The sequence below is a fragment of the Solanum pennellii genome, chromosome 1 (assembly GCF_001406875.1).
Source record: "Solanum pennellii chromosome 1, SPENNV200".
NCBI lineage: Eukaryota > Viridiplantae > Streptophyta > Magnoliopsida > Solanales > Solanaceae > Solanum > Solanum pennellii.
This window is the reverse complement of record NC_028637.1, coordinates 99,719,100-99,733,586: the sequence shown is the minus strand read 5'-3', so window position 1 is coordinate 99,733,586 and position 14,487 is coordinate 99,719,100. Positions and strand designations below refer to the sequence as shown.

General features: G+C 29.7%; 2 protein-coding genes across 2 annotated transcripts; both read left to right on the top strand.

Annotated features, from left to right (window-relative positions):
* Positions 1 to 5,850: 5,850 nt before the first annotated feature.
* LOC107015856 (probable pectinesterase/pectinesterase inhibitor 25) lies at positions 5,851 to 11,847 on the top strand. Its single transcript, XM_015216279.2, has 3 exons — positions 5,851 to 6,581; positions 10,501 to 10,840; positions 10,959 to 11,847. Exons 1-3 carry the CDS (start codon positions 5,913 to 5,915, stop codon positions 11,645 to 11,647), a joined length of 1,698 nt encoding a protein of 565 aa, XP_015071765.1. The 5' UTR covers positions 5,851 to 5,912; the 3' UTR covers positions 11,648 to 11,847.
* Positions 11,848 to 12,889: 1,042 nt separating this feature from the next.
* LOC107027717 (cyclin-P3-1) lies at positions 12,890 to 13,936 on the top strand. The gene is made up of 2 exons (XM_015228806.2): positions 12,890 to 13,484; positions 13,562 to 13,936. The coding sequence occupies exons 1-2, from the start codon at positions 13,078 to 13,080 to the stop codon at positions 13,833 to 13,835; spliced, it is 681 nt and encodes a 226-aa protein (XP_015084292.1). The 5' UTR covers positions 12,890 to 13,077; the 3' UTR covers positions 13,836 to 13,936.
* The last annotated feature ends 551 nt before the right edge of the window (positions 13,937 to 14,487 follow it).

The window sequence follows — 14,487 nt, the reverse complement described above, 5'->3', positions numbered from 1 at the left end:
ATAAACCAAAGTTGAAAGATATTTTTGATTCTTTTTCCTTTTTTTTAAAGAATGAGTCGGCCCTACATAATCCACAATCTGTGTATTAATAAATGGGCAACTTTCACATATAGCAAACAAAAAATTTATATTTGTATGCTGTAGCAAAGTTTGCATAATTGCGCTCCATAGCAAACATAAAATTGTATAATTCGCTGCCTAAATTGTATAATTCGCTGGCCTATTTCGCTGCAATTGTATGATTCACTATCCTATTTCGCTGCAATTGTATAATGCACAATTGTATAATTCGCTGCCTATTTCGCTGCAATATTTGTATAAAATTTGCTTTGCCTATAATTGAATTGAAGTAAAATATATGTATAGCAAACATAAAATATATATACACTTCTGTTGTATAAAGCGAGAGAAAATTGTATTTCACTGCAATTGTATAATTCGCAATTGTATAGTTCGTTGGCCTTTTTAGCTTCAATATTTGTATAAAATTTGCATTTGTCTACAATTGAATTGAAGTAAAATGTTTGTAAAAATTGTATAATTAAGTGTATAGCACGAATATATATGTTTTTGCATGTGTATATACAATTTTCTCTCGCTTTATACAAAACAGAAATACAATTTATACACTTTTGTGTATAAAGCGAGAGAGGCGAGCAGAGGGAGAGTGGCGAGCGAGATTTTTGGGAGAGAGGCGACTGACAAACTTTGGCTAACGTTTGCTATGGAGCACAATCAAATCAAACCGTTGCTATTCTATTTATTTTAAATTATTAGTTTGCAATTATATACAATTATCCCATAATAAATTGGACTGATTGTTTTTTGGCCCATCAAAATAATAGGCTAACCTGACCCGATGACTCGTATAATTCCCAAAGGAATGAGGCTGACCCATATCAACTACTCCAGATTTTATAACTGGCTAAAAATGAAATATGTTCTCCTAATGTACAACAAGCAAATTTTATTATGGAAAATTTAGTTAACTAGTCAAAAAAATCAACTTATTTAGTGATAATATCTATACTTTAATAATATTAGTAAACATGTCAAAAATGTCATTATTTTAGAAATAAATATTTATTATGATATTATTAATATTTTCTCTCTCATTATTTACACCCTTTCTTTCTCTCTCATAGATTACACATTTTCCTATATTTTTGTAATTGGATAGATATTAATGTCATTTGAATTTTTCTCTCTCTTTTCTTAAGTTTATCAATTTTTCTCTCTTACATTCTTCCTAATAAAATTTTCTGATTTTTCTCTTTTTTCTTATTCTTCTTTTCAATTTCTCTCTCTAACATTCTTCCAAATTAATTCCTCAGATTTTCGATTCAATATATTAATATTTTCTATTATTCTCATTTAATTTCGTTGCAAGATTCGATTTGAAGATTAACATTGATTTGGGTATTATGTTTTTCAGATTCCTTATTTATTTACTTGTGTTTTTTTTTTTTGTTCTTAGAACATTTTTTAGGCTTTGAGACTACATAATTCTCTCTTCAATTGACGTTTTCAAGAGAGTTACTAGAGGTATTGGACAAAATAATCAATGTTCTTCCGATTTTTCATCATTTAATTTTTTTTTTCACTCAAGAATTAAACAACAACGTAGGTTCCGCTTCTAAATCTAAGGAGGATATACGATGGGGAAAAATCCCACACAAATCATAACCATGAAGTTGAAGAAGACCAATTTGTTGGAGAAGGGTTTTTTTTTGCATGTTCTGTGTCTTGCATGTTTAGTTTAATTTGTTTAGTAATTTTTTAGATTCAAAAAAATTCATGTTAAAATGCGTTTAGAAGTGTATATGGAATTTTTATTATGTTATAGTTAGTATTTATTTTTGTATTTCATATATCTATTGTATTTTGTATTCTATTTTTTTCGTGTGTGTTAGTTATGTCAATGTAACACATTATATGAGTTTGATTGTGTATATTTAATAGTTTTGATGTTTTTTGTATTCATAAATTTGAAACGATATATTGAATTTTGTTGTTGTTTTAGTCAGTATGAATTTTTGTATTTCATTGTTTTATTGTACTTTGTATCCATAGATTTGGAATCGTATTTCATATATTTAATTCATTTTGTATTCTATTTTTTTTATAGTTATGTCAATGTACCACAGTTAGTATTTATTTTTGTATTTCATAGTTTTATTGTTTTTTGTATTCATAAATTTGGAAGTATATATTGAATTTTGATATTGTTTTAGTCAGTATGTATTTTTACAATTAACAGTTGTTATCATTCAAAAATTATGTTGCATTGTTTCTGAATTTGACATTTTTTTCTAAGTTGTATTTATTCTAAAGGTATGTCAACTAGTTATGTATTTTATTTAAGAATGAGTACACCAAATATTCAATTATTTCTTTTCAATTTTATATTTTCATTCCCTTTTTCATCATACTAATTTTTTGTATTTTATATATTATTATACAAAATTCTAAATAAAAACTAGATTAAATAGAAATACAAATAAAATACATATTGAAATGAATACATGCAAGATTTTTGATCAAAAAATAACTATATAGGGAAAAAAATATATGAAAATACAAATATATTTCTTAAATGACTATATAAATAAATTTGACATACCTATTGGAATGAAAACATACTAATAAATAACTATAATAAATATAAATAGAATATATTGTGGAATGAATATAATTTTAAAAAGGTAAAAATTCTAGAGAAAAAAAAGAATAAAATTTAAATTTTATTTGAAAATGTAACTGATGAGAAAATTAAGGTTCCTTACCTTTTTTGAAATATTCTCTCCCTTAATTTTCTCTATTTTGTTATTTAATAATTATATTCTTCAAATTAAAACAAATAATAAAAACATAAATAAGATACATAACAAACTAAAATTTGATATTTTTACTCAATATTGAAAGTGTTGCTAATGAGCCCTCTTAAATGCTAAAATATTGACATTTTGAAAAATTTCCCTTTTATTATTCCTTTGTTTGTTTTGCTGTCGAGTAATTATTTTTTTCGGTGAAAATTCTCGTCGGAAAATATTAAATGTTATTTGCACAGATATCTAGATTAAATGAGTGAGAAAAACAAAAAATATTTAGTGGCAGTTTCAATATTTGAATGAAAATCTATTTTTTTTTCATGTGTTTTCATGAAAATAAAATGTAAAAATAATATTTTATAGTAGCACATATTTATTTTCCCATAGAGTCGTTTTTTTTATATATATATATTGAGAATAGTTGGATAAGGAGAGTATGATGTAACTGAATGTGACGATGGAGTTACAGGCAAATAGTGAATTTGGTGCCTTTGAGTGGTGAAGGAAGAAATACAGAAAGCCATGCATGTTTGGGTGCTGAAATTTAGATGGTTTTGTTGGTTCATGTTGGGTGTCTGCTGTCTGGTCCATAATCTAGGCTTCTTCACATGTTCTTGTGTCAACCCTTCCATATCCTATGCATATGCATGCATTTATTGACTATTTTTTTTAACGTAAGTCCCCATCGCCGTTATGTTATAAGCAGAGGCGAAGCCTGAATTAAGAAAAGCGAAGCTTGAATTAAGAGTTTGAGAGTTCTAAATTTTGTTAATAATCGTCAATAAATTTTGTTAGAATTTTATAAATTAATATACATAAATATTTATGTAATTTTCTTATACAAATTAAAGGTCTATAAAAAAGATATTAAATTTATCTGAACCCATTAAATCACACCAGGGGCGGCTTAGTGTGATTGGGGGCCTAAAGCGAAAATTTAAATCAGGGCCTAAAATATAAACAAACTGTATATACTTATTTATTCAACATTTATTTTTCTTACACTATTTAGATAAAAGATTATTAGTGTTTTTTCAATTATTAATTTTAGGTAAGATTTTATCAACTCAACAATGAAAAACATCCTTTCAGTGAGACAATTATTATATGAATTGTTAACATAATTTTATGAGTAATTGTTGACAAATATTAAATAAAGATAAGAGTTAAAACCATAAAATTTGACGCAAGAAGTTGATAACTTGATATATCTCATTTTAATATGATTTTAGTAATGCTTGAAACTAAAAATTCAAAAGAAATAAAACAGAATTTGTAACTTACTATGTTCAACACTTTTCACTACTAATTCTTATTTTTAACAAAGTAAAAAGATGTTAAAATAGATAAAATAATATCTATTTTAAAAATTATACTTTTTATCGTATATAATCAATTTTTATATAAAACTTTTAACTCATGATTTATTCTTAATAAAAATTTAGGGGCCTCCGAAATTCAGAGGCCTAAGACAAAGGCCTTATTTTGCAATGCATAGAGTCGGCACTGAATCACACCTAGCTCTGCCTTTGGTTATAAGTATCAATAATTGTTCACTGTTTTACGCGTTTCTGCTACATAATGTTTGTCTTTTTTTTCTTCTCCGACTCTCTTTCTTGTTTACTACTCCTATATCTTTTCTTTCATTTTCAATAGTACTATAATTTGGATTTTCATTTATGTTTAGCAAATTTTAAAACAAAATTAGAAGAACAAAATGACATGAAATATTTGATGAACATGCAAACTGTGCACCGTCTTGAGAAAACGTAATATGGAAAACGTTTTTTTTTTTTTTTCTGAATAAGATTTCTCTAGGAATGACTCTAGCTAGTTAATTAAAGCAAAATTGCATTAGCCCATTTCATGATTTTCAAATAGTTATCAGTCAATTATCAGTCTAATTAGTTCTCATTAATTTCTGACTATATACAACAAATGTCTACGACACACACCAAAAAGTAGGATTTAAATGATTTTAGTTTCTTATAACATAAAACCTGATCCATATAAGTTTATATTTATAAAAAACAAAAATTCATAATTTAATTTTGCAAAAAAAAAAACAAAAAAATAATATTCAACGTGCAAAGATTGTGTTAGTACAATATGGAGATTTTTTTCAAAGAATAACTACTCACTCCTATTATTAATTTATTATTCATTGGATCTTTTATAAAATTACGTGTATCTAAAAGTTTACAATAACATATAAGTAAATATTTATTTATAAAAAGACATGAAAATATGTAATTTATTATTTGGCATTGTATGATTTTTTTAGGATTCAATAGGATATTTCAATACTTTATTTATGAATTGTGATTTTGCTCATTTAATAAAATTATCAGATATTATGAGGAATTTATATTTAAATAAAAATATACTATTAAAAAAATTAAACTTCAAATAAATCTAATTTCAAAAAATTAGTGAAAATAATACTCCCTCCGTTTAAAACAGAGTAATTTCTTTTTTTTTTATCTGTTTCAAACCTCTTTTTTTTTTTTATAACAGTTTTTCATTGTGTCATGTTTAAAGCTACAAAATTAAAAGAAAATTTTATATATTTGACATAACTTTAATTTAAGACCGTAAAATTTAAAATTCTTTTTTATTTTCTTAATCTCCGTGCGAAGTCAAATCAGATTATTCTTTATAAAATAAACCTAAATTTCTTAGTTAGTCAAACCACTTTTTCCTAACATAAAACAACGTAGAAGTTTTATTTTTGTGCAAATGAGTGTGAACAAACCCGACGGTGGTTACAAGAGTAGTTACTACCGGCTGCTCCAGCCGTCCGTTTGGTAATCACTTTCATTGTTAGGCATTTACTATTTACCATCATTTCTATCCATCCCTCTTCAACACTTCTTTTTTCTAATTAGTCTAAACTAAAATAAATAAGTAATACCTTCATAGAATTATTATTTTTTTAAAAAAAAAAATCTAATTTTTATAATTAAAAATGTATGTAATACACCAAAATACCAACCTATATTGTGCTATAAATTCGATTATCAATCACACTCACCGAAAACACATTAACCTTTCCTTGTTTCCACGTGATAACAAACAAAAATGCGGAAGCATTTCCTCACAATTTCTCTCATTCTTTTATCTTTAGCTCTTCCGATTTTCAGCGAATTAAATCAATCAGCTTCCCTCGCATGCAAATCCTCACTTTACCCAAAACTTTGCCGCTCCCTTCTCTCTGCATTTCAGCATTCTCCTTCTAACCCAAATGACGACGACGACTACAGCAAATTCTCCGTCAAGCAATGCCAGAAAAAAGCCAACAAATTATCCAATTTAATCGCGCATTTCCTCTCAACACAGAGACAGAGATCCTTATTCGTTAATCCTAAAGAGATTAGCGCATTGACCGATTGCCAGCAGCTCTCTCAACTCACAGTCGATTACTTAAATTCAATTTCGGCCGAGTTGAAAAAAGCTGATGTCTCCACTACTTCAGAGGATTTAGTTGGGAAAATCCATACATTGCTTAGTGCCGTCGTGACGAATCAGCAGACGTGTTATGAGGGACTGAAAGAAGCTGGTAGCAGTATGGTGGCTGAACTATTGGCGCCGCTGAGCAATGCCGGAGAAATCTTTAGTGTGTCTCTTGGATTGGTGACGCATGCATTGGAGCGCGTTCGGAAATCCAGAAAGAGCGGTAGATTGTTGGCGGAACACGGAGGAGTGTTGGGGGAAGAGTGGGCACGCCGTTCGAGATTCATGGCTTCCAAGGTAATTATCCCATTTCGAACATCTAATACAACACTTTCTTGTCTTAATTTACTAGATATTTTTACTTCTCCATTAAAATTATGTCAACTTTGTTCCGTATTAGACGGAGCCAAGCTTAAGAGTGATATATATATTTTATTTGTTTTTTTAATATAAATATAATATTTATAAAAAAAAGTTAGTAAATTTATTAGAATTCATAAATCTCGCTGATTCAGTGTCGGCTTTTAAATGACACAGCGATATATATTTACTCTTGTGGTGTGTATAATTAATTTAATCCAAATATATATCCAAATGAAAAAGAATTTTCCTCCTCCAAGTTGACTGCCCTTTGCATTGATTGTTCCACCGCTCGCTATTATTGAAGCAACTATACATAGATCTTTACGTCCGCTGTGCGAATTAAAAGTGCACCCTTATTAAGAAGAAGTACTGCTGCCTCTACTTCTCCCATTTCAAGATCTATTGCTCATAAATTAAAATTGCTTAATTACCCAAAATTTTTACCTTAGCCGTAAGAGGAAGGACATGATGAACACATTAAAAATTATACTTAGTAATCGAATATGCTTCTTGGTAGATCTTGTTAGGGGAGAACAAAACTGTACAAACTGACTCTCTTTTGTCTTCTACTCACAACTAGAAGGTATCTCTCCTTTCTGATGAGTGATGACTAGTACATAGTTTGTTTGGTCAAATTTTTGAGGAAAGACTCAAAATAGTCCTCACCTTTGGGTTAAGGATCAAAGTTACCCTTAAGTTTTTACGTGAAGCATTAATACTTCCTTATGTTTGCAATATAGGTACACTTTTGATTCTCCCGTAAATTTTATCTATTTTTAGCATTAATTTTGTCCAAAATTTTACATAAGAAATGTCCAATCGTCTTTCTATATATATATATATATATATATAATAGAAATAATAACTCTATTTGAGAGAAGGTGATAAGAAAAACACCCTTGTTCTGTTCACTAAAAATATTATTGCAGCTAAAGTAAAATTATCTTAACATATGACTTTGCAGGAAAAGTAAAAATTATATTATTGCACGTGAAATTATCATGATAAATATCTCGATTTTACCTGCAATACGATTTCTACTAAACAAAACAAAGTTTTTTCTTCTCAAATTCTTTCATATGAAGTTGTTATTTCTATTAAATATATAAAATGGCGATTGAACATTTAATACATAGGTTATGGATAAAATCAATGCTAAAAAATAGGTAAAATTTTGGAGGAGGACCAAAAGTGCACCAATATTGCAAACATGAGGGGCTACTAGTGCTCCATGTGAAAACTCAAGGATCACTTTGAGCCTTAGCCCAAAGAAAAGGGACTATTTTGATCTTTTCCTCTCAAATTTGTAAAATTTTACTTTTAAGTATTGTTTTCAAAAAATAATATAATTTATATTTAATTAATTATTTTTTAAAAAAATTATATGAAATTAGAATAGGAAATTTATCGACTAATTACAAGTACTAAATTAGATGCTGTATATATTTACTCCTATTTTGTCTATTGTAAAAAGAAATTGTTTGGTAGAGAAAATAGTGCAAAGGGTAAGTGATCACTCTCTTTTGTTTTCTACTAACAACTAGATGGAAATAAGAGCTGGTAGATTTTTGTATCTTCCTCTTTTTCTATTGATTGGCCTGAGATAACCACGTGATACTCTAGTTAAAAATGAAAATTACATTTACCGTATTAGAACAGTTAGGATTGTAAAAATATATTTGAAATTTAAAGATAGAGGATATACGTTAAAAACAAATAGTGTCTGGCTTATTTATTTCCCTTATATTACTGACATGTTTAAGTTGCCGAATTGTAGTTCTAGCTAGAGAAACGAAAAAACTGCGTCTAATTCTTTACTTTAGAGTTGTTAGAAATTAAAATGATGGCAAAAAAAATAAATAGAACATTTGTATTTGTGTGAGTGCAAATAAATTTGAATTTTGGGCCGTATATTATGGCTTCAAAGTCGATATATACAGTNAGATTTAATACATAGGTTATGGATAAAATCAATGCTAAAAAAAGGTAAAATCTTGGAGGAGGACCAAAAGTGCACCAATATTGCAAACATGAGGGACTACTAGTGCTCCATGTGAAAATTCAAGGATCACTTTGAGCTTTAATCCAAAGAAAAGGGACTATTTTGATCTTTTCCTCTCAAATTTTTAAAATTTTACTTTTAAGTATTGTTTTCAAAAAATAATATAATTTATATTTAATTAATTAATTTTTAAAAAAATTATATGAAATTAGAATAGGAAATTTATCGACTAATTACAAGTACTAAATTAGATGCTGTATATATATATATACTCCTATTTTGTCTATTGTAAAAAGAAATTGTTTGGTAGAGAAAATAGTGCAAAGGGTAAGTGATCACTCTCTTTTGTTTTCTACTAACAACTAGATGGAAATAAGAGCTGGTAGATTTTGTATCTTCCTCTTTTTCTATTAATTGGCCTGAGATAACCACGTGATACTCTAGTTAAAAATGAAAATTACATTACCGTATTAGAACAGTTAGGATTGAAAATATATTTGAAATTTAGGATATACGTTAAAAACAAATAGTGTCTGGCTTATTTATTTCCCTTATATTACTGACATGTTTAAGTTGCCGAATTGTAGTTCTAGCTAGAGAAACGAAAAAACTGCGTCTAATTCTTTACTTTAGAGTTGTTAGAAACTAAAATGATGGCAAAAAAAATAAAATAGAACATTTGTATTTGCGTGAGTGCAAATAAATTTGAATTTTGGGCCGTATATTATGGCTTCAAAGTCGATATATACAGTTGTCCCAAACAAATAAACATCTCTCCCACTATAGTCCCTACATCAGTACATCTTCCTCTTTCTTTTTCTTTTTTTTTTTCCTTCAGAATTTTGTACTTATAAATCTGCATGTGGGGAAAACAATTGGTAAAGGCAAGCAACTCTGAACTCTGACATAATCATCTTCCTTCCCACATGCTATACAAAAAACAAAAAATATTTTTTATTATTATTCAGAATATATTTGATATGTAAAAATCCTATAAGATGTAATTTTACACAATTAAGTTGTAAAATAAAAATTGAAGCCACATAAAAAATAAAAAAAATTTGCATCTTTAAAATTATGGTCCCTTTGACAAACAAAAAAAAAACAAGGATTAAGCCCCTTCACTAGTGAAAGGCCAGAGGATGCAAGAAAAGAGGTGAGTGATTATTAGATTTTGATGTGCCACCTATTGATATCATTAAAACAAATATCTAATACTCAAATTTTGGAATTTTATTAGATCAAGTGTGCTTATTGTGTTTCCACATGACTTGTTTATTTTAAGGTCCAAAAGAAAAGATTACTTATTCTTTACTTATTCTTGTGGCTTACCAAGATAAATAAAAATATTTTGCATGTCAATATATTTAACGGTAAGAAAAATCAAACAAAAATGATTAAATCAGCCCTATCACAATCAATGCTAGTAATACAAAGTCATGACATAAGAGATCAAAGTACCAACTCAAAAATATTATTAAGGTAAATTATGGTATTATAAATTATTGCAAATTTACATATAGTTTCATCTACCTTATGATTTTTCATTTTAAGCATTTATCCGTTTTAAGTAAACNTATTTATTTTAAGGTCCAAAAGAAAAGACCACTTATTCTTGTGGCTTACCAAGATAAATAAAAATATTTTGCAAGTCAATATATTTATTGCTGTAAGAAAAATTAAACAAAAATGATTAAATCAGCCCTATCACAATCAATGCTAGAGATCAAAGTACCAACTCAAAAATATTATTAAGGTACATTATGGTACTATAAATTGTTGCAAATTACATATAGTTTCATCTACCTTATGATTTTTCATTTTAAGCATTTATCCGTTTTAAGTAAACAGGTTAAACAAGCACTGGAGAGGTCTCATCAAAGGGATGGAAGGATTCTTGACGAGTTAGTAGAAAATGGAGTTCACATTAAGGAAACTGTAACAGTTAGCCCATATGGTGGATGCAACTTTACATCGATAGGAGAAGCAATTGCATTTGCACCTAATAACTCAATGATTGATGATGGCTATTTTCTCATCTACGCAAAGGAAGGATACTACGAGGAGTATGTTGTCGTGGCCAAGAACAAGAAGAACATTATGTTGATTGGTGAAGGAGTTGATCGCACTGTGATTGCTGGAAATCGAAGTGTCATAGATGGCTGGACAACCTACAATTCAGCAACCTTTGGTAAGCAAACTATGCCTCCTGGTCATTTTCAAATAAATTTCACAAATAGTCGCAAACAATTCTACAAGTGAAACTCTATATTTAAGCAAAAGGTATCTAAATTTTTTTTCATGTGCAGCTGTTTCAGGGGAGCGGTTTGTAGCTGTGAACATAACATTCAAGAATGTAGCTGGTCCTTGGAAACACCAAGCTGTAGCTCTAAGGAACAATGCAGACCTTTCCACGTTCTACAGATGTCGTTTTGAGGGCTATCAAGACACGTTATACGTGCACTCTTTAAGACAATTCTATAGAGACTGCGATATTTATGGTACTGTTGACTTCATATTTGGCAATGCAGCTGCAATTTTCCAAAATTGCAATCTTTTTGCTAGGAAGCCAATGCCAGACCAAAAGAACATCTTCACAGCACAAGGCCGGAGTGATCCCAACCAGAACACTGGCATTTCTATCCAGAGTTGCACAATTCAAGCTGCCCCTGATTTGGCACAGGACCCGAATCTCACGTTGAGTTTTCTTGGCCGGCCTTGGCACAATTACTCAAGGACTGTTATCATGCAGTCCTATATAGGAGATGTGATCACGCCTGTTGGATGGTTAGAGTGGAACGGAACGTATGGACTAGACACCCTTTATTATGGGGAGTTTGAGAATTATGGACCAGGGGCTAATACTACAATGAGAGTACAATGGCCTGGTTATAGCTTAATGAATGCTTCACAAGCAATGAACTTTACTGTCTATAATTTCACTATGGGAGATACTTGGTTGCCTTACACAAATGTTCCTTTTTCTCAAGGACTGTAGCTAAATCTGTATAAATCAGATAGTTTTGTCTACTTCTGTCACATTCTTTTCTTCAAATTTATTCTTTAACTTAGTGCTAAGAGGATGCTAGCTATAAGTACACAGAGTATCACTGATTACTTCTGCTCTAAAAGAATTGATGTAACATTTTCTTCTCTTTATAACATGACATAGAAATGTTTCTACATCATGTTATTTTACATCCGTTCTACTAAATAAGATAAGACATGTATGTGTATATGCTCAAAGAAAATGTGCATGTATTCAATGATCTCAGAAAATTACCAAGAAACAATGGCAGAGCACCCTTGTCAAGAGGTGTCAATTGATATCTCTTCGCTGAAAAATCACACTGTATAGCTGTTGGCCAGCCTTCATGGACTTTTTTGGATCAAAAGGTGGAAACATACCAGACAATGAGACAAATAAAAAGAAAGCATATCATTAAGTTAAAAGAAAAGGAAATAATGCATAAAAAGTACTCTAGTATATATTGTAAAAACTGTCATTTGGATGGTGCAGGAATAAAATGCAAAAATTTTGGAACTTCATTAAAGCATGAGATATTTTGTTAGTGGATTTTCCTTGGTGCCTTTGCCATCATTTTTATTTTGGATCTCGTATCATAAATATAATAGAATAAAACATTAGCATATATACATGTAGAATTTAGTGTTCGATTCTTGAGATAAGTTAGAATATTATCCTCTTTTACAAAAACAAAGAAGGTTATCTCTAATTTGTACTATTTTTTTTTTATATATATATAAAATCAGCTTGCTTTTCGTCATTCATTGTCGTAATTAAATTATTTCGTTCACATCTCTTTCGGCATTATGTATTACCTAAAAGAATAAAAATAAAAATAGAATAGAATCGCGTTGATTTTCTTGATAGTTCGGATATATCCAAGTAAAAATGCATCATTGTAGATTAATTAGATTTAGAGTATAGAGAATCTCTTCGTTTTTAAGGACAGAAGTAAGATCTACGCATATTTTACTTTCCTTCCATACTAATGGATGAATTCTTTTTGACTTCTTTTGATTCAGTATTTTTTTTTGTAAAAGATGATCTACCTATCATTTTATTTATTTGAATTGTAACTTTATTTTGTTAAAGTAATTGAAAAGTTAATTATAGTAGTTACCTTTTTATGTTGATAGTGCATATGCTGTACTAGTAGTATCATTTTGCCCCCCTTGTTGATATTCTTTAGAAATATTGACCAACGTAGAAGCAACGCCAAGATGCTTAAAGGGAATAAATTTCTAAGGCAAAAAGGAAAACCAAACAAAAAGGAAAAAATTAATTCTGATTACAATCCTTTATTCTCACCAAAAATCAACAACTCATTTATATATTATATATATCTTGCTTACTAGTTGTGATTTTCATTGTGTAAAAAAAAAAATTGTCTATCCACAAAAATGATCATGGGAGCAGAGGGTTTTGGTACAAAATCTGGGATTTCGAAAACTTATACAAATATGGGGTTGAATAAATATGATAGAGGAGATAAAGGAAATCCGAAGATTCTATGGATTGTAGCTTCAGTTATTGAGAGGTCAGTTCAAAAGAATGAGAAGGGATTGAAGGGATCGAATAAGAGAGGTGTTGTTACTGTCTTCCATGGTACGAGAGCCCCTGTTTTGACTGTTCAGCAGTACATTGAGCGCATTTTTAAGTACTCCAACTGCAGTCCTTCGTGTTTCGTGGTTGGGTATATATATTTGGAGAGATTTCTCAATCTGACTGATTGTTTACTTACCTCTCTTAATGTTCACCGGCTTCTCATCACTAGCATCATGTTGGCTGTCAAGTTTGTAGATGATGAGTAAGTATTGTAGTTAATCTAAATTTTTATGTCTTTTCTATACAATTGAGATTTCACACTTTTTTTTTTTTTTGCAGCTGCTACAACAATGCTTATTATGCAAAAGTAGGAGGAATAACGACAAGAGAACTGAACAAGCTGGAGGTGAAATTCTTGGCAGCTCTTGATTTCCGACTGCACGTAAGTGTTGAGAGCTTTGATAAGTACTGCTTGCAGCTAGAGAAAGATACCAATGAGAAATTACAGATTGATCGACCTATCCGAATTTTTGCATGGGGAAAGGGTTTGGTAAACAAGAACATATCAAATGGTTCACCTACAGTTGGAGCATACACTTGTAGAGCTTTCTAGGGTGTAGAGATCCAAATCCAATGAAGATAAATCTTCTGAATTGTGTACCTGTCTTATGAGAATCATGAATCTTCTGAAATGCAACTTTTCTCTATGTTTCATGTACAATGCAATTCCATTAGCAATTAAAATTGAAGCCATACAAAAAGCAAGTCGGCAAAATTGCTAACCCTCAAACAAATACTATTGTTACAAGACCAGGTGTCTCGAGGAATTTGGCATTGTACAAGCAATATCTTGGCTGCAAACATTAAATTAGTTCAGATGCTCATAGTAGAGTCAAATATGTTGGTCCGGGTACTCATTTACTCGTCCGATTGTTCCTTGTAAACTCTAGAGCTACTTCTCTGGCTCAGATATCCAAATCTAAAATGCCTCATCTCCCCAGTGTTAACATCAGAGGAGACCACCCGAGAACTTTTAGTTAAGAAAATGACAGTGCTAGCCAATGTGAAATTACAGATTGATAGGCCTATTCAAATTTTCTCATGGGGAGAAGATTTGTTAAATTAAGACATCAAATTGTTCACCAACAGTGACTTGTAGAGCTTTAATTCAAGACCTGGCAAGACTAAACTATACTCTTCTCTAGGTTAATTGTCTATAACTAAACTGGCCAATTAAATAGTATCTTGTATTGGCATATTGAATA

Coding starts and splice junctions, on each gene's coding strand:
- LOC107027717 (XM_015228806.2), top strand. CDS start 13,078: ATGATCATGGGAGCAGAGGGTTTTGGTACAAAATCTGGGATTTCGAAA. Junction 13,485..13,561: donor GTCAAGTTTGTAGATGATGA/GTAAGTATTGTA, acceptor TTTTTTTTGCAG/CTGCTACAACAATGCTTATT.
- LOC107015856 (XM_015216279.2), top strand. CDS start 5,913: ATGCGGAAGCATTTCCTCACAATTTCTCTCATTCTTTTATCTTTAGCT. Junction 6,582..10,500: donor CGAGATTCATGGCTTCCAAG/GTAATTATCCCA, acceptor TTAAGTAAACAG/GTTAAACAAGCACTGGAGAG. Junction 10,841..10,958: donor CTACAATTCAGCAACCTTTG/GTAAGCAAACTA, acceptor TTTCATGTGCAG/CTGTTTCAGGGGAGCGGTTT.